General features: G+C 43.4%; 1 protein-coding gene across 3 annotated transcripts in view; it reads right to left on the reverse strand.

Annotated features, from left to right (window-relative positions):
• Positions 1–1,066: 1,066 nt before the first annotated feature.
• The window catches only part of GPRIN3 (GPRIN family member 3), a 34,618-nt gene continuing 9,288 nt past the window's right edge, over positions 1,067–26,396 (reverse strand). For all 3 annotated transcript variants that reach the window (XM_071431627.1, XM_071431628.1, XM_071431629.1), the window contains exon 2: positions 1,067–9,529. In XM_071431627.1, coding sequence (XP_071287728.1) covers positions 7,260–9,437 — 2,178 coding nt within the window. In that variant the 5' untranslated portion in view covers positions 9,438–9,529 and the 3' untranslated portion in view covers positions 1,067–7,259. The remainder of the gene's footprint in view (positions 9,530–26,396) is intronic.

Consider the following 26,396-nt stretch of genomic DNA (forward strand, 5'->3'; position numbering starts at 1 on the left):
TTTCCTTACTGCAGCAAAGCTACAAGGATGAAGTACAAAAAGGAGACCTCAGCTTTCCTGCCTACTAAGAGACCTTGACAAATGCAGCACGGAGCTGAATGAACCAAGCTGCCACAGGGAAGGACCCCACTCTGGCAGCTTGGGGACTAATGTTTGGCAGGCACTGGCCTGCAGAAACTTGAACCATATGAGAGGGAATCCAGCAAAGCTCATTAATAAAATACCTTCTGCAATTGCCCAAAGGACTGGGCAATAAGTTGAAGCACCTTGACAACTACAAGGCACAAATAAGGAAACACAAGCAACTATTTTTGGGAATAGACTCCAGTTTAGGATGAGCAGACAGAACATCACTGGTAGCAGAGGCACCATGGAACTGCATTATCTCAGTCTGTTCTGCTCCTGTCCTCTCATCATAGGAAGGTGTGTGCCAAGGTGGGGTCCTCATGCCTTCTAGAAGATAGGTGCATGGATATACCATATCTGTAACAGCACTGAGTCAGAACACTGCTATGATCTGTTGTCTTAGGATCTTTTGTGTTATGACACAAAACTTCCCCTTTTTTTGGGCTGGCAAATAGTTATTGTGATGCTGATGCTCTTGGATTTGTGTGTGGTGTGCAGGCATGCTGGTGGGTGGTGGTGACCATCTGCCACAGCAGTGACACCGCAGGGTTGAAACGCTGCCTTTTCCACCTGGGCTCAGGGCTGGCTGTGCTGGGTGAGCAATGTGTGGTTCTGTGGCAGGGGGCTGCTGAAAGGCTGAGTGAATTGGTGCCAAAGGGGGAGCAGCAGCTGGTGCAGAAGGGCCTGTGCTCATGAGCAGCTGTGCAAAGGCACTGCACTGACACAGAAGGAAGCAGACAGGTCTCTTCTCCAGCAGGGACAGCACATGGAAGCTTCCACCACCACACTGAGCTTTGCAAGGTGCCAGATCTCAGGCCTGAATCCAGAAAGCCCTTCACAGCTGCTCTGACCTACACACACCCATAAGTTCTGGCAGAATGCTCACCCTTAAAAGTCCTTTCTTTTCCCATGTCAGCCTACAAACAGAGACCCAGAATAATTAAGACAGTGCTCATTTTATTGTACTCAGCATGGAAACCAGATGTGAAACAGCAAAACATTAAATTCCTAAGGGACTCAGTCAGGTGGGTAACATTGCTTTAGTATCACTTTAAGACTTTTCACATGCAAACTTTTGTTGGTATGTCTCAAATGAATGCCATGGTACACCTGGTAGCCTAAGACTAGCTTTATTTTGTACAGTACATCACATTCAATCAGTGTAACTATAAAATTAATAAAGCCACAATAATATTAGTTGTCATTAGAAGCCTCCAAGTTGGTTTTCTTCTGATGCTGGCTGACTCATGGCCACAGTTTTTGAAATTAAAAGTTCAGATACACTTCCTACCTTTAATTCTGGGCAGAAACTCCCAGTACTCTCCAGTGTCACTGAGACCTTTACTTCACAACTTAGACTCAGTGATTTTATGTGCCACAAACACACGAACAGTTCTCTCCCATTTTATGGAAATTCCTCAGGGCAGTGTCTAAACTTGCTTCTGATGGACTTAAAACTATTGATTGTGAACTGAGCTAAGGGAAGTGTCATGCAGACCCTCCAGCAGAAGCTGCTGAGAAGTATCTGAGCGATACTCGTATTCTGCAGTAGATAACTGCTGGAGACTTTGCAGGCAGATTTGTCATTTATTTCTACTCCAAGGAGTGTCAGTCTTAGCAGAAAGCTAACAAAAACCTAAGGTCTCACATTTCAAATGGAGATTAGTCGATGTGATTCTGTTCCTAAGGAGATCAGATGATTCCAGTCTGATTTTTAGAGACCCAAGGAAGAGAAGGATTTAAACTTGCCTCAAGGTTGTGGAAAATGCCAAGCCTCCAGCATTCAATCAGAAGGGCAAAGGGAAAAAAATCATATTAGAGCATGAGTGATGCATGAGACCTGCACACATGTACTTGCCTTTTAAACAGGGACACACACATAAGCTTACCTACACCAGAAGTTTTCCTAGAGGAAAAACATATTTCCTCTCTGTGTGATTTGGCTCAGTAATAATGTCACTTTTCTTTAAAGAAGCCTGAATGATGAAAAGTAGGTTTCACTTTGCAAAATCTTCTTTGCTGGGATTTGATGCAAAATCCACACTATAAACCCTAGGAAGGAAGAGCTACTCAGGAAAACACAAAGCAGAAAAAACAATATATCTCAGCATTAAAAAAAAAAGAAAATCAGTTTGGCTCAATTCAGCTGTAATACTTCAGTCTTCCTTTTAAACACCTACGGTGACTCAAAGGGGAGGCCCCTAAAAGAATATTGAAGCCAGTTTGAGTTACAGGACCCGACCTTCAGGTCACACCACAGCATCCAATGGCACCAGAGATATTTCGTAGTATGCAGTATTTGGGTAAGGATCTACCTTCATGTCTTTGGGACACCTGAAAATACTGACCACACATACAGGCATCACAGAGACACCAAAATATAAACCAGCAGAGATTGGTTACTGAAACAGGGAGTTAGGGAAATGACCACAGCCCTTCACTTTTTAAGCCCACAGAGTCTGACAATCAGTTGTCTGTCATTCAGAGCAGCCATTCCCACAAGCTTTGTGCAAAAGTTACTCTGTTGTGGCAGCATTTTGCATTAATTTTTAAAAGGTGTGGAAGGACAGACACAAAACAAGATAATGGAGTTAATAAGTTAATAAAATTTGTACTTTCATACAAACCTTGCATATACTGAGCTAACTAATGAAACACTGGTATGGTACATTCCATGAAGTTTCCAAATTGAAAACCAGTGGCAGCCAATTTGAATTCCTCATCAACACTGATTGTCATTTGGATTTCCACCTCTAACTTTAACACTTCAACGCAGTAATGAAACTTAAGAGAAAAGCTATCTTCAGAGCATATATTCCATTTTTTGAATCCCTTCAATATACTTCTTCAAACAGTGCATTTTACAAGCTCTTATGTTTTAATGGCAGTAACGAACAGGTGGACTGCTTAGAGGTTTTGTTGAATCCTATTTGAATATATCTGTAAATACTAGCAAAATATACAGCCTTTGGAAATATTCATTTTCCTAAAAGACATAGGATGCCAACAAATAGAAAAATACATGAGGTCAGAAAACAAGTGGGCAAAACAGACATAGAAATGGGAATTCATTGTGAAGCACCTACACCAACTTTATTTTACTTCTGTTTTAGTCCTTCCCTCCCCATGTTTCTCAGCAGTTTCTTCTGTATTCAAAAGGATGTTTTCTTCTCCTGAAATGGAGAAGATAGATATTGCCCTACAGGTCCCTTCAGCTCTTTCCCCATTCTTTTCCAAACCAAGTCAGCAGAAATGAGGCAGAACTTCAGCACTCGTGCCCAAACAACACAAAGCTGGCAGATCCCAACCAAGTGCACACAGGTGGCTATCACAGTCTCACATGAAATCCAGGACTATATTGCAAATTGCCTGCAATGAGATGTTCCTTCAGCTCAGGTGTTGTATTGGCAACACTGAAACGTGCTTATTCTCATCTTTGGATCTAGGGGGCATCTAGTGGAAAGCCCCCTGAATGAAATTAGAAGTAAATCTTCCATTCTTATTCACTGCTTTTATTAATGGTTCTTGCTACATTGGCCTTTCTAGAAGATGCAACTGACAGGGAAGGGTTTCCTGACAAAGAGCTTGTTTCCCTAAATCTCTCATCTTGGAACAAAAAAAATTAAAAATTTAAGAGTTATTTCAAGTGGCAAGGTTGCAACACAGGTTTGGGGTTTTTTAAAAATATATATTTGCTCTTGGGAATGACAAAGGATTTTCTGTTCTGAATCCTCTTTTTATTAGGCCAAATGGATTTCCTTGGTTGTCGCCCATCCAACTAATGCAATGTGATTCTGAGTCATTGGGCAGAGAAAAAGAATGGGGTGGTGGCACACGGATCATCTCCACCCACTCTCTGCCATATCACTACTCCAAGTGCATTTTCATTTTTGAGACTGACATGACACCAAGAACAGCCTTTCTTGGCTGCCATAAGCACACTCAAATGCATAATATTTGCTAATTGCTACCCCCAACGTGGTTGTTCTGCTGTTGGTGAAAGATGTGTTGTCAGTGAGGATTCACATTGTCACCTGGACATTGTATGCAGGAGAAAGCACTAATCACCAGTGTCAAACCAGCAGGTTGCCTACAGTCTGCCCTAGCAAGGCACAGTCAAAACTTAAATATTTTCCATGAGATGTGCTGGTGCTTATCGACTCATTTTTATGTGTTGGCTTTTGGCACTTTATTGCTTGGCTTCCAACACATGTCTGCAGGACTTCTGCAACCACCAGACAGTGCCATGGACAATTTGCATCTTTGCACTCACACACATATTTGCCCAGAAGACAGGCTGAGCACATTTTGTTTCAGTCATGCCCATGCAGCTGTTCAGGTGCATCCACTCAGGAACTTGTCCATGGGAGCTTTGCAATACGAATGCACTGGTGAAATTTCCTAGAAGAAAGGTCATTTGGTGTGGGGAAAGGGAGGGTGGACCAGCTACTGAAGACTCACAGCTGAAAGAAGCTGCAAGGAACCAGGGGAGATCTCTCATTCCTTGCAAAGAAGCAGTAAGTCCAGTGCTGGCCCAGCATCCTGCTCATTCATTGCCAAGCCTAGTTTGCTCTCAATAAAGCAACTCATACCTATATCCTAGAAATATTTCGCAGAGCTGGCGCTAAAGGATAAAATTCATGGAAATCAGTGAATGAGTGATAGCTGTTTATTCTCCTCTGGAAGAAAAAAAATATAGGACAATCCATTTGCATATTCAGACTGAGCATATTTGTAAAGGGACAGTTCAGAATAAGCTGGCTCACAGCTACAGCAAGGGGAACGCAGAGGGGGACGAGTTGAGCCAAGGGACACGGCTTCACAGGAAGACAGGCTGGGCAGCAGCTAGCAGGGAAGGGGCAGAAGGGAGGCAAAAGGAGCAGCACAGGGCCTTGGACCTGGACAGGACACAGCAAGAACTGCAGGCAACTCGGGGAACCTTGTGAGGGCTGACACAGACACAATGTGGGAAGAGACACTGAACTTGTCGACTAACCTGACCTAATGATACTGTCAATATTAATCCCACACAGAATTTCACATGAAACTCACATCTCAGACACTGCTAGGAAGGGGTGGGAACAGCAGTACTAACAGAAAAAAGGTTGGAGACTTTCCTCCTGGTAGGCAGAGGTGGGAAGACGCTCTCTAATGTGGTGTTTCAGAATTAAAAACCCAGCACCACAAGTAGGAGAGGACTTGAAATAACATACAGAAATTAAACTAGGACATGACATAAAGCCCCTTGGTATATATATATATCTGAGGAAAACTAGGAGTCAATCCAGTACTATGCTTAGGGACAACACTTTTCATTGCACTGAGTTAAAATGTTGTATCTTACAGTATTTCACTTTTCTGCTGGGGAAAAATTGCCCCCAACCAGCTACTACGAAGGTTTGGCAGTTGATATACTCAAGAAGTCTGGCCTCCTAAATAACTGGGGACCACTTCAGGTTCACTTCACAAAAAAAAAAAAAGATACTAATACTCATTTACATGGTGTAAACCTGTAAGATTTAGAGTCAATTGTAAGAGTAAGATCTACAGAGTAAGTCAGGTGTGTGGTACTAGAGACAGAAATAAATTATCATCATGATTCATGAAAAATCTTTAATGGACTAAAAGTATCTCCTATTTAACTCTAGTACTCTGCAGGATTACAATATCCAAATCATCAGTGCTTTGCAGGATTGATAACTAAATTTTCCACAAACTGCAGGAGTTCCCCAGCCTCCCATAATGAACTCTAGTGGACAAATTACAAAGCTACTGGGAAACACATTTCCCAAGTTGAAAAATATTATTGAGAAATGAGACCAACATATATTTGAGACATTATTGTATATCATACTTCTGGAGAAACAGTCACTAAGCTACCTTTTATTAGCAGTTTCTATAACTAAGTTCAGAAATACAGCAAAGATTGTCTCAAGATTTCAGTACTGCTGCAAATTTTTCAAGTTAACAGTATAATGGTTCATAATATAGAGTGTTAGGTAAAATAAAATAACACATAGGCTAAATAAATGGTATTTGGGTTATGAAAGGCAGCAAGAAAAGCACCAAAATACTGAAAAAAACCCAGTAGAGTTGGCTAAGGACTTAAAAGGGGAAAAAAAAATCATCAGTGTAACACACTAGACATAGAGGCTCATGGACCCCAATGCACAGGAAAGCCTGCTGCTATGGGAAAACATTACTGTGCATCTCTGGAGAGAGAAGAAAGATCCACATCTCTTTAAAGAGTGCCTTAGAACAGAGGTGCTCAGCGCCACAGGAGGCTGGGAGCAGGGGCTGCCCACCCCACCTGAGGAGGCAGAACAGCTCCCTGCTTTCTAAAGACTTGGCAGGAGTAGCAGAGAAAGGGTGGGCACCATCCTGCTGGGTGCAGGTCCGTCTACGATGCGCTCTCCGTGGCTTACACCACAAGAGTGGCCACTGCAGGGGACAAAAAGCATCTCTCACCTCCCCTTCTGGCCATCAACATCGCACAGACTTAGCTCCTCCCAAAGAGAGAATCCTTCAGTCTTGATCCTCATTCTTTGCCTGGTTCTGCATTTCAACAGGAGGGGAAGGACCGGGCTCCCTGGGGCTCACTGAGACCGGCGGCCCACAGTATCAGCAAAGTGAGGCTGCTCAGTGATCAATGTCCATACCCTGTTCATGGACTGCCTCAGCACAGGTAACTTACAAACCAGGAAAGTTGTCTTGTGTTAGGTCTTTACAGCTGTTGAACCTTAATTCCACCTCCCTCAGCTTCCCTCAGTCCACCCCTTTGAGTAAGACCTCATAATGCACATAAATAAATTCCCATAATTCTGACAATCCCTCTGCTTCCTGCTTTATCAGAAGGTGCTGCTCTCCCTGCAGCAGGGTGGTAATTGAAATTTGTGCTTTGCTAAGTGCCTAACTTTTCATCTGAGAGCAGTCAAGGTTGGGGCATAACGTGGAAATACACCAGCTGTGACAATAATAATAATGGCAGGATGGAGCATGTGGCTAGTCAGAAAACAAAGGGAAATCATTTTCCACTGTTGCATCACAACCCCAATTACACAACCAAACAGCAGGACTTGAGGGGAGGGATTCTCTCCACCACCACAGGTATTTAGGCACCCCTGCAAACCATGTCAGTCTAACACAGAAGAGGGAGCAGGTCGGACGCAGCAATTAGGACGCCTAAAATTCTGCAGCATGGACTGGAACACGTTGTGCTGCCTCCCTTTTAGTTTTTTATTTGAGGATGTATCTGAGGAAATGGATTTCCGGGTCTGACTGTTCTGGGCCCGGATCAGTTTCTCGTGTTCCCGTATTTGTCTCTGTAAGTGATTCTGGATGGCAATTCCCAGGGATTCTGGATCGAGGGAAGCACCATAAACCTCCCATGTCATTCCTTGCTCATCCCAAACAACATCCCTGACGTGTTTGGACTGCTTCACCTGTACTTTGGCCTCCATGGCTGGGGTGGAATGCTTTTTGTTCTCCCCCAGGTTTGGCACAGCCTGGGAGGAAGCAGGAATCACTGCATCCTGTGGGCACACCTTTGCACGGACAGCAGCAGGCTGGCTGCCAACATTCAGCCCTCCTTTAGGATCAAGCACCACCAAGTTTTCTTCCTTTGGTTTTACCACAGATTGGTTAGGACTGGCCTGCCCTTGACTCCCACCCTTGCTTTGCACAGGCTTTTGCTCAGAGCTGCCCAGGACCTCCTTCTGCTTGGCTTCACTGTCCTTGCCAGAGAGTAAAGGTGACCGGCTGCTTCCTGCATGAGGGATGAGATCTTGCACATTGTTCTGGGCTCCTGGGACAGCATCAGTGGAAGTGGTGCTTGGCTCACCAGCACCAGTCCCAGACTGTGGTGGAGTTTGATTACTGGAGTCAACTCCAAGCTGCTTAGCTGGGATGGGCTTTGGTGGGACTGGAGCATCCTTTGGCAGCTGAGCAGCATCCTTGACATCACGGGCTGCACTGCTCATTTCAGCATTACCCACAGATGTTCCTTGAGAGGTAACAGCTGCAGGGGAGCAGGGGACAACAGGTTTCGTGTTATCTGCTGATACTGGAGATGCCACGTCAGATGGGACCCCAGGCTGGGTTTGGGCTGAAGCAGTCACAGGCACAACAGTCGATTTTGATGTGATAACAGGAGAACATGGAGACTTTTGTTGTGAGGATAAACTGTCAGCAACTGCAGCCTGGCTCAGCCCCATTCCTCCTTGGTAAATTATGTGCAGTTCTTCCTTCTCCTCTGGAGGAGGATTCTCTTTTAAGAAGGCAGCAAAGATGCTGGGACTGGTGGAAGCTGATTTGCTCTCCACAGTAGCCACTGCCTGAACCTCAGCATCCCGCCATGTCCTGCTTACAGCTTCCTGAGCAAGAGGGCTGCTCTCTGGCTGAGCTGTCATTGTACCTGTTTCTCTGAATTTGGAGAGCTGGGTGGGGTTTGGACTCCCAGGCATGGGGCCCAGGTTGTGTACAAGATGGGGACTCCCGTGGCCAGACTGGGCTGGTGCCTCACTGCTCTGCATCACTTCAGTTTTATCTGGGGGGTGCGACTGCGGCGTGTCTGCAGTCCCACCTTTTGCCTCCAGACTGCTCTGAGAGTCTCTCCCCAGGTCAGCTTCGGTTTGCCCTGCTGCTGAGGCTGACTGACACACAGCAGAACCATTTTTCTCTGCCTCCCTGTCTTTTTCCCCTCTTTGCAGAAGGTTGGCCTGAGAAGAATGACAGAATTGATTAACCCCGACAGGATCACTCGGGGAAGAATAATTTAACACTTCAAGCGCCGGCTGATCATCAGCTCCTTGAGGTTTCAAGGCAGAGTCATCTATCTGTGTCAGGGAGCTCGTTTTGGCCTGGCTGCCTTGCACAAACTGCCGGGAGCTCTGGGGGGCTGGCATCATCTCTGGCCCTTGCCCCGCCAAGAGGGCTCCTGCGGCAGCAAGGGCTGGCACTGCCGGTGCCGGGATGCCCGCTGGCTGGGAACAACCAGCAGGCTTTACATCTGCAGGATGCCCCTCTGCAGCTGTGCTGGCCAGCCTGGGAGAAAAGGCTTCCTGCTGGCTGTCATCATCTGTGTGGCACTGCTCACACCTCTGCGTGCTGGCAGCACCTGTGCAGGTCAGGTCGAAGAAGCAAACCCCAGCTGAGCCGGACGGCGCGCACGGGAAACCATTGCTGGCCCTCTCGGCACTGGGGGCTTGGGGCTGGTGCTTGGCAGGCTGCAGGTCTCCCAGGTGCTCCTCCTCTGCAGAAGTTGAGACCAGGGAAAGCTTGGCAGGTCTCAGAGGGTCTGGTACAGTCCCCATGGACTGTCTTCAAGATGTCGTTTGTCCTCGGCTTCTCCTTGGAGTTTTCTCGCTGGGCAGGCTGTCCACGACAGGCTTCCTGTGAAGCTAATCTGTTAATGAAACAAACACAGCGTTAGCAGCAGTCAGATTCAAGAAAAAGTGCCCAGAACTAATTGATTTTACAGTGTGAGGAGAAATACTTGCAGGCAGCGGGGGAAGTGAAGCACCCAATTCTGCCTGAAAGTCACAAAAAAGACACAGATTTCAAGGACCTCCCACTTCTCAGGTCAGGATGGAGAAAATAATACTAGGGACAAAGCAACAACAGTTCTGTGCTGTCGATACATTAATGAAAACATGGACATGTCAAGAGGAAGGAAAAAAAAAGAAATATGAAATGAAAGAAGAGGTACAGACTTTGCATGGAAGATTGAGTCACAAAATAAAATCCCTGTGATAATCATCTCTAGCAAGCCACCTGTGGAAGGAAATGACTATGTGAAGAACAGATCCCTAGGTTTGAGTGTATTCCACATCTTCAGTGAGCATCAGTTCCCCCTTCTGCTCAAGGACAGCCTTTCTAGCTCCACTACCAACAAGGACAGGGTCACAGGGGGCAGCAGGTCAATTCAGACTAACGTGGATGAATCGAAACCTCACTGGTAAAAGGAACATGGAGGGATCACAACCTGCTGGGTGATGCAGATAGAAACCAAGAGGAGGTACTGCACACTGTTGTGGTGTTGTGAGGGCCCCAGGATAAGGTGAGAGATGAGAATTTGACTCCATGTTCTCAGAAGGCTGATTTATTATTTTATGATATTATATTATTTTAAAAGAAACGATATACTAAAACTATACTGAAGAAAGAGAAGGGATACATCAGAAGGCTAGAAAGGAGTGAATAATAAAAACCCGTGACTGACCAGAGTCCTGACACAGCTGGACTGGGACTGGTCATTAATTAAAGACAATTCACATGCTGGGTAAACAATTCTCCAAATCACATTCCAAAGCAGCAAAACAGGGGGAAGCTGAAGCTTCCCAGCTTCCCAGGAGAAGAAATCCTGGCGAAGGGATTTTTCAGAAGTATCCTGGTGACACTGCACACCAGGGCTGTGCACATACTTACTGCTGTCACACTGAGATCCTTTGAAATCATTACAAGGAAACCAGCTTGATTAACAAATGGGGGCACAGATGACCTAGATATCAACTTACAGGTAAGTGGTATGAAATTGAAAGGGGAACATTGCAGCACTGCAGAACAGGAGGGGTTCATGCCATACCCAGGGAAATGTAATGGGAGGGATTTTAAGCAGGTAGAACAGAGTAATCCAGGCTGGAATCATGCCAGGACTGCAGAGAAATCATCCCTTCAAACTGGAGGTGATCTCCAAATGTGTTTGCTGGCTTTCCAAAGAGCTTAGCCTGGACACTGCTAGAGATCATGGATGGGATCCATACCAGCAGAGTGGTGGTGGCCAGGGATAAAATCCCACCCCACTCTTCTTTTAAGCTTCAGGCTATCTGAGCTTGTTTAAAAAGCTCAGACACTGGCTTATGCTGCCAGCAAAACAGGTATGAGACCTGGGGAGACACTCAAGTTTTGTTAACCTGATGACAAGAACATTGCTGTACCTGTTTGTGTGCCCCTGTCTCTGCAGGCACACAGCAGGATCTCCCTTGCTCCATTACTAGGGAGATGATGCTGAAAGCAGTGGAGCTGTCACTCAGCTGTTCCAGACCCCACCTACCCACCAGCAAAATCAACAAAATTTCTCTCCAGAAAAATCTCTACTCTCCTTTTCTCAGCCTGGATGGCAGTGGTATGACTTCCTTAGTTTCTGTAAAATCAATCCCAAATTTCAGTACCTAAGGATACTTTAAAAGAGCAACAGGAGAAAAATGCTCAATGAAGGAAAATTTTTAAAAACACAGCCAGTTTATTTTTTCTAAGAAAAAGAAAGTGCTGCAACTTATTACTTATTCATTAAGCTTTCTGTCTTCCAGGTATTAAAAATTTATTACTTTTATACTGCCTCTTTGGGCTCTGTCCAACCAGAGAGATACCAGCTCCTGGGTTAAGCCAGCCCTGAGAAACTGTAATCCTAAAGGATCCCAAATTCCTTAGCTGCAGTCTGTGACAGCAGCCTAGCATCACCCCATGATGGCTTTCCAGGAGGGCTAAGGATGGCCAAGCTTTTTGGGAAGTACTGAGTATGTAAACCAGGCTGCAAACCTATGGAAGGTTGTGGCTGCCCACATGTCTTGCCTTCATTTTGTTCTCACTTTAAGGACAGCCAATATAGTCCTGAAGGAAGGACAGACTTTCCATGTTCACTCTGTTGTGCTATAAACATCTAAGGGCTGCGAGGAGAGGAACAGATGGCTTTGGGTATCCACCGGACTAAATTCTGTTACTCTCTTCTTTCCTTTTCCAAATATCTCTGCAAACCAAACCAGTTCATACAACTGGGCAGGTCAGATATCTTTTTCCCTTATGGTTTAGATCGAGAGTTTATTTAAGAAAAATTAAGCAAATAATGGAACAAAATCAATCCCCATTTTTAGGATGAGATGTACTACTCAGCAAACACAGTCAGAATAAATAAAGACTTCAGAGAAAATCTGTTTGGTTCTTCACTATACAAAACCTGGGCAAGGCAATCTGCATGCAGAAGCATTATCTTTTAACTCATACCCACTCAACAGGAGAGTGATTCCTAATTTTTCAATGAAATTAATTAGTTCTGGTTTGAATTCTGCGTGAATTCTCCATATCTGTTTAGTGGCTCTTTCCTAGAATCAGCTGAAACACAGAGTTGAATGTCTGCCTCATATGGTAATTAAAAGAGATTTTGCTACCAGTCCTTGATATACAACATCAACAGAAGAAATTCCCCCCAGAAAACCCACCTGGACCTATTCTCTGATGTGGGACAATTGAGCATAGTACAGACATTTTGCCTGACCCTTGCATATGGGTTGGAGGGTGGATCATTCTTCTGCCTGGAATGACTCTGCATATGAGTTAGTTTATGAGCATAAGGTTTCTATAAAGACTTTTTTGTCAAAGTCATGGGAATTATTTTCTAGACTGTCACTAAACCATCCTAATGACAGAAGCCAAAGGCACTAAAGTAGCCTAAATTAGCATGGTAACTTGAGAAAATATTCTAACTTAAGAATTAATAAAAATAAAGAAAAAGCAAAGTCTTATGAAAGAGAGGAGCAAGGAAGCCCTACAGATTACAGAATTGGAAAGGCATTTGTATAATTGGAATCTCATGTATGATTACTGTCTCATTTTTATTATTTGAGTCCTGTTATAGAGGAATGAAGGACAATGTGGGCAATGCTACTCAACTGCCAAGACATTGAGGATTCAAACAAACAAACAACATTGCCTGCAAGCAAATACTTAGGAAAAACATAAATACAAGACTCAGTAGAAGGCCAAAAAACACGTCAAAACAAATCAAGATTGCTGATGAATTTTGCAAGTCTTGTATGCCAGACGTGGAACAATCATCCAAAATTTTCTTTTAACATGAGGTGAAATTAGTATCTCTACAAAGGTCAAAATCAATTTTTAGTAATAAGAACAGATTTGCTACACCAACAGAGCTCTCATCCTTATTCTTGCAGATCAAATTAGCCTGGCTGACTGTGTCATTCTCATCTCAACAAAGAATTGTTCTGGACCTTTAGCAACAAGAGGTTTCTAACTTTGGCACAGTCTATGTTTGGCTTAAATGGTCTGGGAGGGTCCTTGTGTGGCCAGGAGACCTTCACAGACTCTTATAACTGAGTAGGTCTTTTTCATGTGCTGTTAAAAAGTCCAAAACCCCTCAAATCCCAAGAAGTTTCCAGGCAACTCGATGCTGGCAATGTAAACAAACTCTTATCTATTTCAGTAATAACCAACCCCCAATAGAACAACACTGCAAGTGTTAACAGTATAATGGTTCATAATATGGAGTGATAGATAAAACAAAATAACACACAGGCTAAATAAATGGTATTTGGGTTATGAAAGGCAGCAAGAAAAGCACCACAATACTGAAAAAAACAGTAGATTTTTTTTTTTTTTTACTCTTGCTTCTTATGAGAAAGAAGCTCAATAAAAACAGAAAGTCTGCATGTTTCATAACACAAACCAATAAAATTTCAGGAAATTCCTACATAAGATTCTGCCTTTCATTCCCTCTGGAAGAAATCTGAAAATCTGCAAAAGCACAAATAAGACTTCCAGCATCTCCATCTACCCTCAACCACAAAAACAACTAAAAAGCAGCTCCCAAATGAATCAAGCACCTCATCCCCAATTCCGGATTCTCATCACTTTTCCATTCCTTGAGCCCTGTACTCTTTTAGCCCTCTCTTCAACTTTGTCTCTGCAAATGGAAGAGCTGAACACTTGCTCTTAATAGCTCTAATCTTACAAGATCTCTCAGATCATCACAAAAAATCATTATATAGCCACATCGGTTAAGAACAGAGATAAACATCTGCTGAAGTGGGAATTCACTCTCTGTTCTCATTTTCTGATCTGAAGAAGAAGACAATGGCTCACTTGAACTCGTATCAGACCACTAAATCTAAAGAAAATAAAACACATTTCTTTAAATTTTAAATACACAAACATCCTTCTAATTCTGCAGCCGGTGGGTTTTTTTACCCTCTTTTAAATGTCAAAGGGTGTTTGTTATCCTGGGTTTTGTGAAAAATTTGCTTTATGGGCCATTTTCTCCTAATTATCTGTGGGATCAAAAAGACTGGCACTACAAATGAAAGACAGCACAAAACAAGGACACATTCATTAAAATACCTAAGAGGTTGCCTGAAGAGGTAAGATACAAGGTGCAGAGCTTCCATCTTTCTGTGTGTTTTGGGAGGCTGACAGGAGACAAATAACTCACTGTGATGACAGGGAGGGAAGAGGTGATGGGGGATGCTCACAGACACCTTGCACACCTGCGATTCCCACCAGAGACGAGGCTGGCATTTCAAACAGAGGGTGCTCCAAGTCCCAGTTTCCCTTCTACACCTCAGGAATGCAGATGTTATTGCAGGTCAGACCTGCAGACAAAGCAGGAACCTGTGCCAGAGACAGGCAGAGAGCAGGACAGCAGAAGCAACAAGTTCAGCACACAGGGCTGCAGCACCCTCTGTGCAGACCTTAAGCAAAGTCGTGGAAACCCAGGGCACTGGGAATATTTCTGTGTCTGCCCTGGGGTGCCCTGACCCCCAGGGGAGCACTGACTTGGACCCTCATCCATGGAGAAAGTTTCCTAGACTTCAAGATAGACTAGAATCCACAAAAGTGTGAAATAGATTATAAAGAGTAGTGTAAGTGTATCACTTGGTGAGAAATTGAGGTTTTGGGATTTTTAGTATGTTGTGGATGGAAGCAAGATGGAGGGCACAGGGTGTCATCCTGGGTTTCTTCTTCACACCTCTTCCTTCTTCTTCTTGGGTTTGAGTGGCATTTTGTAATTGGGCAGAAAAGTCCACATTGCGGGCTCTGTGGGATCAGTTATTGGGTTAAAAGGGAAACTAATCCAGGTGTCAGTTCTTCATTGGATAGTTTAATCTTAAAAGGCCTTGTAACAAGAGATTGGTAGCCATTTTGTGCCTTCTAATGAAAAGCTGCCCAACTCACAGTAGTGAGACTGTTTTACTGATAAGAAATAATAAACACTTGAGTCCAAACACGAATTACTGTCTCAAGTGCCTTCAATCCAGACCCAGAAAAACCAGCGACTGGAACCCCCACACAAACTGGGTATGCACACCACAACAGCAAATCAGCTGGAACTACCAACTGAGCCACATGGATAGCCCTGAGGAGAAACCAGATCCAGCCAGGACTCCTCTCCAGACCTCAGAGCTCTTCCTCCTGGATGATGGCACACAACCAGCAATGTCTATCAGGAGGTGTCATGACACAATGAAAAATGGAAACAGCAGAAACAAAAATGGGAAGTATTTCCAAACACAAAAACAGGCTCAGTGCTTGTCCTTGCTATGTAATGGTAGTAAACTGAGGAAAACCATGCGAAAATCAAGGGCAAGATGCACTACTGTTTTCAGCCAAAAAGAGATAGCTGCCAATCAGCCTGACACCTACAGAAGATTTATCTAGTATCATATTTGTACGCACTGAAGAATTGCATTTTTCTGGTTGTTGACTCCTCCCATCTTGCACCTCTCTGCCAGATATAGAGGTTAACTCTGCAGAGTGCAGAGCATGGGAACTCCACTTTGGAGGGACAAAGCTCAGCTTAAACCTGCTGCCCACAACCTACAGATAAGAAAACGTGTAAAGCCAGTCCTACAAATGGTACAATGGCCTCTGGAACTGGAATACAAAGCAAAGCAAACTGCTTTGCACCTTCCTTCATTTCTCTCAGCTTCTGGCAAACCTTAAGTACATCCTGCCAAGAGCCCTGAGCAGGACCTTGCCCCAACATTTCAAAACAGTCCAGGGACACATGAGTACCTCAGCAGTCACTCAGGGACAGATGTGTGAGGATATCTGCAATCAGCTTTTAATAGGCAGGCACAGAGAATAAAAACTGTGTGGTGATCAACCATGATTCAGCTCTACCATCCTGCTGGCAGTTACCCTACAATTATAAAGATGTCCATCTAAAAGGAAATACAGCTCTGCTCCGAGACAGGATGTTCCAGCCTGTGTCCCATCTGTTCCCTGTGGGCAGCACCCATCTTGCCCTGGCCAGGAGACAAGCAGCAACCCCCACATCCAGCTCTGGCACCTGCTGAAGGGGCCCTGGCAGGAGCCCCTGCACTGTTAGCAGTGCTACAGTGCAAGTCAGCCCCAAAAGCTGGGCTGCTCCTGCTGAAAATGTCATTGTCCTCTGGCCATGGCCACAGACAACAGGCTGCTATGTGCTGTGGGTGTGCTGTGAGAGCATCTTGTTTGTGTGGGAGTAAGAATCAAGTGGTTATGGATTTACAGGTGCAACATGGTTTAGCAAAATTCTTCCACATTTCCAGAAGGGAAATGGGTTTGCCTTGCACTCCAACACTTTAAAGCAAGAAAAACCAGTATTTAGAAATGATAGAAAACACAGTATCGAGAAGATTGCTAGAAGACAACATTTGGCAAAAAGATTGAAAATCCTAGTTTAAATTAAGAATTGTGGTATCATCTGCTGCCATCGAAGTTTTGAGCCTTCAAAGTTCACTCCTATCACACTGATTAAAAGCTTTTTCCAGGAGAAGCTGAGATCCTCATGTAATTGCAGCCTCTAGAATCTCTCCAGAGAGCCTCACACATCATCAGAGGAAGGTGGCATGGGAAGGAACCACAGGAGGGCTGGATGGGAGCCTGAACGTCCATCCCCTCCACACTCTTCTCCCATATTATCCTGCCCTCTGCATCCCACTCAGCTCACCCTCCCAAGCATGCTCCCTTGGGCAGCAGCAGGGGCTGCAAGGACAGGGTTTCTCCCTGCACACCCCCTCCCAGGGCTACAGCACACAATAAAAAGGCTTTCTTCAGTCAGGCAAGTTAAGCACGCAAAAGCCCCTGCTGAACACTGGGCTTGCTGCAGAGCAGCGCAAAGAGCCCATCAGTCTTTCTCCTCCAAGGTGAAAGGGAAGGATAAATGGCTTTATGAAAACAGCTAAATCAAACAACAACTACACCAACTGGCAGCCAGCTGCAACAGTTGCATAAGCTACAGTTATATTCCTCGTATCCTGGGCCACCCTGGGTAAAACCCACAAGGATATACCTTTTTTGTTTAATTGCATGTTATTACCTTTAGCCTCATGATTTATCAGCAGTTTTTTCTTACTCCAGTGGCTGACCCTGGAAATAATTTTTAAGGAAATGCAGCCTGACTTGAAGGGTAAGCCATGATTCGGGAGGAAGTCTGCATGCACACTCCTGACACATGCACATGGGAGGAAACCAGCAACCTGCTCTCCACATCAGCCACTCCACATAGCTCACTGCCACTGCTTGTTTTCCTTCAGCTTACTATTGCATGAAAACAAGGTGTGGTTTTTGAGGAATGTGAACAGGAGGGTCGGATGGACCTCTCAAACACCACTTTGGTATTTGGTGTCAAAAGCAATAGAATTTCTAACCACCAATGGGAATTTCGCTCCTTACCTATCCTATCTTTCTGATAAAAGCATGGTGAAATCTAACCCCTCATTAATGCATATTATGCAGCTGACTGCATTTGAATGTTAACAGCTGACACCCAAAAGCCCTTCGTGAGCTTTTTGTGAGAGCAATTTAGCAGTGACCAACAACAAATACATTTTTCCTACCCAGCAATGCCAACATGACTTCAAAAAGCGGAGTGATCATCTTTAGGGATGAAAGCATAATGCTGGCTTGTTGCCCATGCAATTCTTGCAATTCTTCTTTGTTGCCCAGACAACTTGCAACAACAAGGACGATGTGGTTTACACGGACATCGATCCACTGGAAGCTAGACTAACACAAAAATCACATTTCTGTGGTCAGGAAAACATAACCACTGCTGAGTAGGTGTGTCTTGGAAAGGGTGGCTTCTAGGGACAAAGGCTGTTATGTACTTCTAACATGCTTTCAGGCCCTCAAAAGGAAGTTTCCTGAATTTCATTATGACTTCCTTAAGAGCATTCCCTCCAGTGCACTGCATACAAACATTCATCTTGTGGCTGAAGCATCCACAGAAGCAGTTACCACCCTAGATAATCAGGTCTGATTTGTTTCTGAATAACTATATTATCAGAGCCCAGAGAAATGTATTGTAGCAGCACTTATTTTAAAACCAACTTTGCAAGTAAAGAAATTCTGCCTTGGAAGAGGTGACAGCAGGATCAATGTCTTCTGCATAAGGTAAAACCCAAAAATTATAACGTTTAACTCTCATGCACAGTATGAAAAAAATTAGGTTCTCCTCATAGATCACATTATTTTAATGAAGATGCTGGGCTCAGTATTAGAGAGGGGAATAGATCTTTACATAACAGGCACCTGGCAAGGGACGTCTCCATTGTCATTTACAGGCGTTATCCTAATGGAAAAGAACTACTGCAAAAGGCATGTAATTAGAGAAGAAGGATGCAGTGCCTACCCAGTCATTACTGTAACAGAAATGTGCTCTACTGTGTGATTAACCTAAGAAAGGCATGATGATGATCTCACCATGTCTGCTCTTACCTCTTGGCTATCACAAAACACAGCTCATGTGAATAGAGAGGCTGGCAGCTGAAACAGCTATCACCATGTTTTGTTTTGTTTTTTTTTTTTTGTAAAAAAAACCCAACAGTTAAAAATATCTTGCCTTCTTCCTGCTGCCACCTCAGCAGTTGCTTCCTGTTTTTTTTCACATTGTCACTTTGCTCTGCTGCTGGCTGTCATTGACAGTAAGAGCAGCAAAAAGAACAAAATAATCTCCTTAGCAAACTGCCTCCTGCTAAACACCTTCTCAAGAAACCCACGAGAGGAAGTGCCATGTGCTGGGCCACTTTTTGTCTGATGTATTGAGGCTCTGCAGGAAACCAAATGGCTGCAGGTTGGAGGCCTTCGGTGTTCAGGGATAAAATCTGAGCAATTCTGCGGTGTTTTTACAATGCTGGTAAATGCTCTTCTGAGGGCAATGACTCAAACCTATGTGTCCAGCTAAGGACTCTAAGCTGCTCACCTAAGTCACTCAAGCTTATGATGTGACTTTACTGAGACTATTACATGAAAAGCTGCATCTCAGCCTCTTCTTTTTCTTTACTTGAGGCTATATGCTTTATTGGGTTGAACCCTGACCCTAATGGAACCAGAACATACCAGCACCTCATTCATTATTTTTATAGCTGATGAAGAGCTGCATGTGGGATGTGGGGGAACCAACACTTGTCATGCACTGCAGATAAGCAGTGAGACCACTGTTCTTTATATCCAGAAATATCCTAACAGCGTACAAAGCACTGTAGGTGGGTGATGGCTTCCAGTCACCTGACTCTAACGAAGGCCAATGCCAGATGGGAAAGTGGTGGTAAAACATTACAACCATAAACCACTGCAGGTTTTTTTGGTCTCCATCCAGAGCTGACAGAAGGTGTTGAAAGATGCATCTGAGTATTCTCCCAGATGACAGCGACTGCCACTATGGCAGAGCTGATCAGGTAAAGCAGAGAGAAACTGACTGCTCTGGCTCTTGGCTTGAGCAAAAGGCAGTTCTGGCACTGATACCAACTCAAGTCCCAAACCTTGCATCACTAACTTTGGGTCCTGAAATTCACTATTTAGCCAAAGTTCTTTGGGACAAAGAGAGGCTCTCAAGTCCTCTCCATCCTGCCCTTAGATGTGTTTGAACAAAGAGACTGAAATGTTTCCTCCAGGTGAGGCAGCCAACTCAGTCACCAAGTCATTCTCTCAACACCTCCATCTTCCTACAAAAGAAAAGCAAAGAAAAACACCAACAGCTGTGCTGTATGATGGCTTATTTTAGGAACAACTCATTATTTGCAGTCTATCCCACAGGTGTTTGATGGCAACAACTTTTTAAAGTCACCCTTGCAAGGAGCCCAGGGCTGCAAAAATCTCTTATGCTAACAATTGCAGGAACCATCCTCACTTCTATTAGAATTGTTTCCTAACAATGGCTTACACAAAACATGTATTTTTATCCTTAAATTCAATGTGCTTCTATCCTTCTAGACCCAAGAAGGGGGGCTAAGGTATCCCACTGTCTGCCACATTTTATACTGTGATTTAAATATGATTTTCACAGGCTTAAGAATAATTACATTCTCTGCTTCTGAATTCTTAAAAATCTCAGTGCTCTTAAAACAAATCCTTATTTAGTGTCTGACCTGGTAAGTCCCATCTCTGTTGGAAACAAACTAAGCCCAGGACCACTTCCTCAAGACAGACAATATTTAAGATGTAGCAGTGCAAAATCTGGAGACTAGTTCAATAAAACAGGCTAGAAACAGAGACACAGAAGCTGTTGTAAGCCAAAGCTTTGCCCACTGCAGTATGGCACAGCCATATCCATACCATGCTTATGGTCCAGTCCACACCCTGGAACTCTGCAAGGCTTACACCAGGCTAAAGTGACATCCCCACTCCTGCCAAAGGCTGGCATCTTCCAAGTCACAGTTCAAGGTTTACACTAAGCCTGTTGCTGGGCACACCTCTTCTTATTTCTTCTGCATTTAGGACAGAGGGTTCACATTTACATTTATCAGGTGACTGAAGCAATGCATGCAGTGATGAAGGCACTGGTAAAAAACATTGACTTTGCCTTGAATCACTGTCCCTCAGGATGATTGCCAAATTGGTTAATGAGAATAATTAGCATTAATTAGAATGACAGCTCAAAGGAGTTATCTCACATCTGAGTTCAACTGAGTTTCAGGTTTACTGGAGCTGGCTGCCTCAACCACCTGGCCAAGCCCAAAGCAGACATCCCCACGGGCAGTGTGACTGGCACTCACCTGGCAGCTTTCACTCCAGCTCACCTTCCAGCTTCTCACACTACACACTGCAAGTAAATCATGCCCCAGGCATTCAAAAAAAGAAAAAAAAAAAAAAAAAAAAGATGTGGCACCCCCAAGCAATTTCTGAGTTTATCACCCAATGCCCAGCACCTCCCATCAGGGCTGCTCTTAGGAGCAGTTTTAGCTGCCCTTGCTCAAGCTGCCAGCATATTTAACCTGCAGATTTTAGAAGTGATCTAAAGTCAAGCTGTACCTTGCTAGAGCACAGCTGTGAGAGAGCAGGGCTGTGGGATAGCTTTGTCCTTGTTTCTAAGTCAGCTGGAGTGGAAGCTGGCAGGGTGTGAAAAAGGATCATTCATGGCTTAGGGTTTAATTACTGGACTCACATTGAACATCAATGCCCCATGCACAGAGACAAACTTGAAAGAGTGAGAAAACACATAGCAACCTTAGAGCCAGTATACAAGCCAGACAAGATGGTTTATTTCCACATAGGACCTTCTTGAAGATAAGTACTAGATACTGCAACCAGTCATCTGACAGCTGTGAATGCACAGCAGCCTTCCAACCACAATTTATTTTTATTGACATCCTGTTAATGGATACAATTTGAATTACCACAAACTATGGATACTTACATGATTGAAGACAGACATACACAAAAAGTCTGATACATGCTAACAGAGATAGTCATCTAGCCTACTCTGGGTGATTAGAGCTGGGCATTGAAATCAAAGATGCTCAAAAGTGCTGAATAATAAGAAATACCAGTAAAGCCACTAGGATTCAAAAGTTGCTCAATATTTTTGAAAATACAATCTTTTATTCTTATTCAACAAATGCCAGAAGGTTCTAACATACTCTGCCATTTTGCTGGTTGCTACATGTAAGCATAGAGATACTAAGCAGAAAAGATACAGAGCAAAGGTAGGAACCTCTACTTTTTCTGCCTCTTCAATACAATCCAACACAGATGAAGATCACAGAGAAGGCTATGCAACAACCAGTGTCTAATGCCAGTGATTTAAGTACAGAACACCTTTCTTCTACAGCTCATCATCTACTACTAAAAGCTGTGCAATCATGAGCCCAGCAATTTGGGCTTTAGTGATCCACCTCTGCAACATTACAGAAAAAAAAATTCAAATGAGTTCCTTCCCTTCCTAGACTCAAGTCCTGAATCTACAAAGAAGGAAAGAGACTTCTGCTAAACAAAAGGCAGAAAACAAAACAAGTGTACAGAATATGCTGCTGCTAGCATTTGCAAAGGAAAAAACCAAACCTCAGAAAACCACCACCTTAAAGCTGAATAAGCAAAGGATGTTACAGACCCAGGAAAAGTACTTGCACATACTCCACCCAAGAAAAGTACTTGCAACCACTGCAGATGCATAAGTGCTCATACAAGGAGGTAAGCACCTCTGGAAAGGGCTCTCTTACTGCTCTTGCTCTTCAGAAAGCTCAGGCAGGGCGTGGGATCAGATGGGGTATGAACATATGACAGGAAAGAATAGGACATCCAGTGTAAACAGGGCAGCAGTCAATGAGATACACAGCCAGCAACTCAATCTTTTCATCTTCTTACAGATGAGCTGCTTCTCTTGCAGAGAGCAAAGCTGGCAATTTGTTCTGAAACACCTCTGTGGTGGTGTTCACAGGGGTATTAGGATGAAGGAAGAGACGAGAATGTTGACTCCATGTTTCAGAAGGCTTGACTTATTATTTTATGATATATATTATATTAAAACTATACTAAAAGAATAGAAGAAAGGATTTCATCAGAAGGCTAGCTAAGAATAGAAAAAGCATAACAAAGGCTTGTGACTGACCGAGACAGTCCGGACAGCTGGACAGTGATTGGCCATTAATTAGAAACAACCACATGAGACCAATCACAGATCCACCTGTTGCATTCCACAGCAGCAGATAATCATTGTTTAGATTTTGTTCTTGAAGCCTCTCAGCTTCTCAAGAGAAAAAATCCTAAAGAAAGGATTTTTCATAAAACATGCCTGTGAACCACCTCTCCTATAAACCTCTCCTAACAGCCTGGGTGCCAGAGCAAGAGAACTCAGAGCAGACCAAGAACAAATGGAAGTAGTATGTGGACAGAGGCAGATTGTGGCAGAGGACCAAGTAATGCCAGGCTAGAGGGCTGGGAAACTAAGTGTAATTTATCACCTTGGCTGTCACTGAGGTGGGAAGCCTTGTCCTCCATCCCTGCTCAGCTGCTGGTCAGCACAGTCCAGGTAATTACAGTACCTTCATTTTCATTATCTCAGCTCTCTTCGCTCTGGTCCCTCATCTATTTATTAACAATCCTGAGCCACGGGTGTGGGCAGCCACAGGAAAACTGTTAGGTTTGTTTTACTCCAAGTCAAGAGGAGAAAAATATTTTTGCAAATGCAGACTGCCATGTGAGGTGGCTCGAGAGAGACAGATGTCTCATTAGCACTGCAGATGGGCTGAAAAATCCCCCATCACCACTTCAAAATTCTCACCCTTTTCCTTTTCCAGAAGGACCAAAAATGTGTTCTTTTCCCCTTGTGTGGCAGCTTTGCCTTTATTTTAAGGGAGAAATTGCAACACCTAGAAATTCATTAGGGCCCTGGTCTTCTCTTTGGGCAGCAACTAGATGAAATGGCTCAGCTGTTGAATTTCAAGGTTAGCATGCCTCAGTCCTAAGTTTCTCCCACAAAACTAGAGTGTTAATGCTGACCTTGGGGAAGACCAGCCTTCTCCCATATGAATTCAGTGACTTAAGTCCATTTGTGAGGCTGACATACCTCTACAACTGCTGAGTAGGAAGGCAGGGGGAGATAAGGGGAGAAGGGGAGACCTACTCTTTCAGGAAAAAATATGAGGATGTGCAGAGGAAAGTAAGTTGGTTGGTCCCTGTGATAAGAGAAATTCTTTGGCCCTCTGCCTCCTGGACCTAGGCTTGGATGCTCTTCCAGCACTGATTCCCCATCTGTCTCCTACTGTGTGCTCCTTGCCAGACCATTTCACAGCTTCATATTGCCCAAGGCCAGGACACTGTTCATAAATGGTTATTTTAAAATTGTCTTTTGTATCATGGTATGGCATCATTTTTGAAAGACAGTTTTAAGTATTTGTTGAGATGTTGACCATGTTCCTATCTCTTGCTGCCTCATGTTGCATGTTCCAGTTGAATAGTGTAAACATTGCTTTGTCTTTCTAAGCCTCTGATGAGCACTTTTCCCAATTTTCTGGGGTTTTCTAGGTAAAGTATTAGGTCTCTCTTTTAATGGTTGACTAATGTCAAACACAATTCAAAAGACTGTTCTCTAATCATACAGAAAGTATTTTTATGTATATATGGACATAGAAAAAAGAAACCAAAGACAAAAAATCCACACCAAAAACCTTCAGACAAACAAAAAACTCCAAATAAACAAAAAAACCCAATTGTTAATAATTGTTAACAAATCTTAACAAAAAAAAAAATGTGTCTAAACATAAAAGGGAAAAGCCCATTTTCCCAAAGACTGCCCTCTTTTCAGTCACAAACAGAAAATCCTATCTCAAACCAGAATTAGTCATTAAGCATATATAACCAATTAACACAAGTTTCAACAGTGAAGAATTTAAGATCAAGACTAGGTGACCTCAAGATATTTATCCCAGCTAAATTCTGATCCTGGAGGTCAGCTCAGAAGCCCATGAATGAAATTCCCCATGCAACACACAAATGTTGATCCTACATTAATTCAAAGGGCAATGTATATTTTCATGTGCATTTCTTCTGCAAAATGCTCTCCAAATGTAAGCCAGCAGGTTTACCCCAAAACACATTTAACTGTGTCTTTAACTCTACAATGCAAAAGAGTCACCATATGGTCTACTAGAAAACAGACACTTTTCATTCATCTCTACCTCATCTGCCCTACATTCATTATGAATCAGCCATCTAAGACAGGGTGACTGAAAGGATGATGTGGTTTGGCTTCCTGTCAGAAACGGCAACTATGGTATTTGGAACAATTTCATATTAATTTAGTATCTCTGGTTAGGTACCTCTGGTAAAAGGCCAGATTTACCTCCTGTAAACGACAAAGGAATTACAGCCTTTAACTGCAAGGTCAAATTTCACCCATCTAATTAAGTTTCCTGCTCTGGAGAAGCATTTTAGCTACTGACTTTGATATGATTTTTACAATAACAGGTGTGGCTCTGATTGCCAACTAGTTGAACTCGTGTGGTCATTAAAGACTAATTTTGATTGCTGAAGTCAAGATTATAGATCACATGGAAAAAGAAGAAGGGGTTCAACAGACAAATGAGACAAAATGAGACAAACTGAGGCTGAGTAGGTGGCATTCATTAGTCACTAGAAGGCAGGCTCTGCTCCTGGAGGAACCACCACCACATGAATTGTCCTGGAGCATCCACACAGACGGAACTGATGAGTAACAGCAAATAACACTTCTTACAGAGCTCCCTTCTTGGCATCAAAATATTACAGGCATAATGTAATTGAGGCTTGCTTTCCTGGTACATACTTAAGGAAACTATTATTAGCTTTGCTGTCCTTTTACTTAATTTTCCTCTCCTAAGGCTTTTTAAGGAAGGGCTCAGATATTGTGTGGGTTCTCTCCCTGTCATCTTCATGTTTGAGCTGGCTGCTGGTAGGAAGGTCTGCTCATATTCCTGCAGGCATGCCAATCTGGATACAACAAACACATACAAATAGTCTGCCATGTAAGAATCTAGTGGAAAAAAAATAATTGAGAACAAACCAAAACCCAACCCCAAACAAACAACAAAAAAACCACCCCAAAACCCCAGGGTACTATCTCATGAACAGATTCAATCCACTGATCTTCTTTTTAGGGAGCAAGTGTAAATGTGTTTATTGTCCATCTCTTTGGCAAGCATCCTGCTACCTTTGTGTCCCCTCCAGCATGGAAAACTGTAACTCTAAAATAGGTCATTTTATTATGAAAATTTGTTTTCCAAGCAGTATTCCCTTGAGGCCCTACATATTAAGAGCATCTTTTGAACTGGATAAATACTGTTCTCCTATTTCCCAATATCAACTCACATGTTTATGTGATAATGGCCAAGCATGGTCCAGCTGGAAGCAATTCTCGAATAGACCATTTAATAGAAGTATTTCTGAGGGAAAGCTCCCAGGCTTTATGATAGGGTATTATCTGCTTTTATTGCACTGTGGCCGCATGACTTGAGCTTTGAATTGTTCCTTTTTAGTTGATGCATACCCCAAACCTGAGAGGAAGTAAAAACCCTTTTCTCACCAAAGAGAAGACCATCTCTGAATTTCTGTGCCTGCAATATGCAGGAGGAAACTGCTTGTCCCTTCCCCTTCCTAGGCATCAAGCTAATTGAGACTCAAAACAATCAATAAAGGCTGGATTAATTCCTGAGTGCCAAAAGCACAGGCAGCTAAATTAATGAAGCTAATCCTTTTGTAGTACCCATTAGTTAAAACTTCTCTGCAGCTCCCGATGCAGCTTGCTT

Source organism: Agelaius tricolor, unplaced genomic scaffold (assembly GCF_023055355.1).
Source record: "Agelaius tricolor isolate 1412-34295 unplaced genomic scaffold, bAgeTri1.0.p SCAF_8, whole genome shotgun sequence".
Lineage (NCBI taxonomy): Eukaryota > Metazoa > Chordata > Aves > Passeriformes > Icteridae > Agelaius > Agelaius tricolor.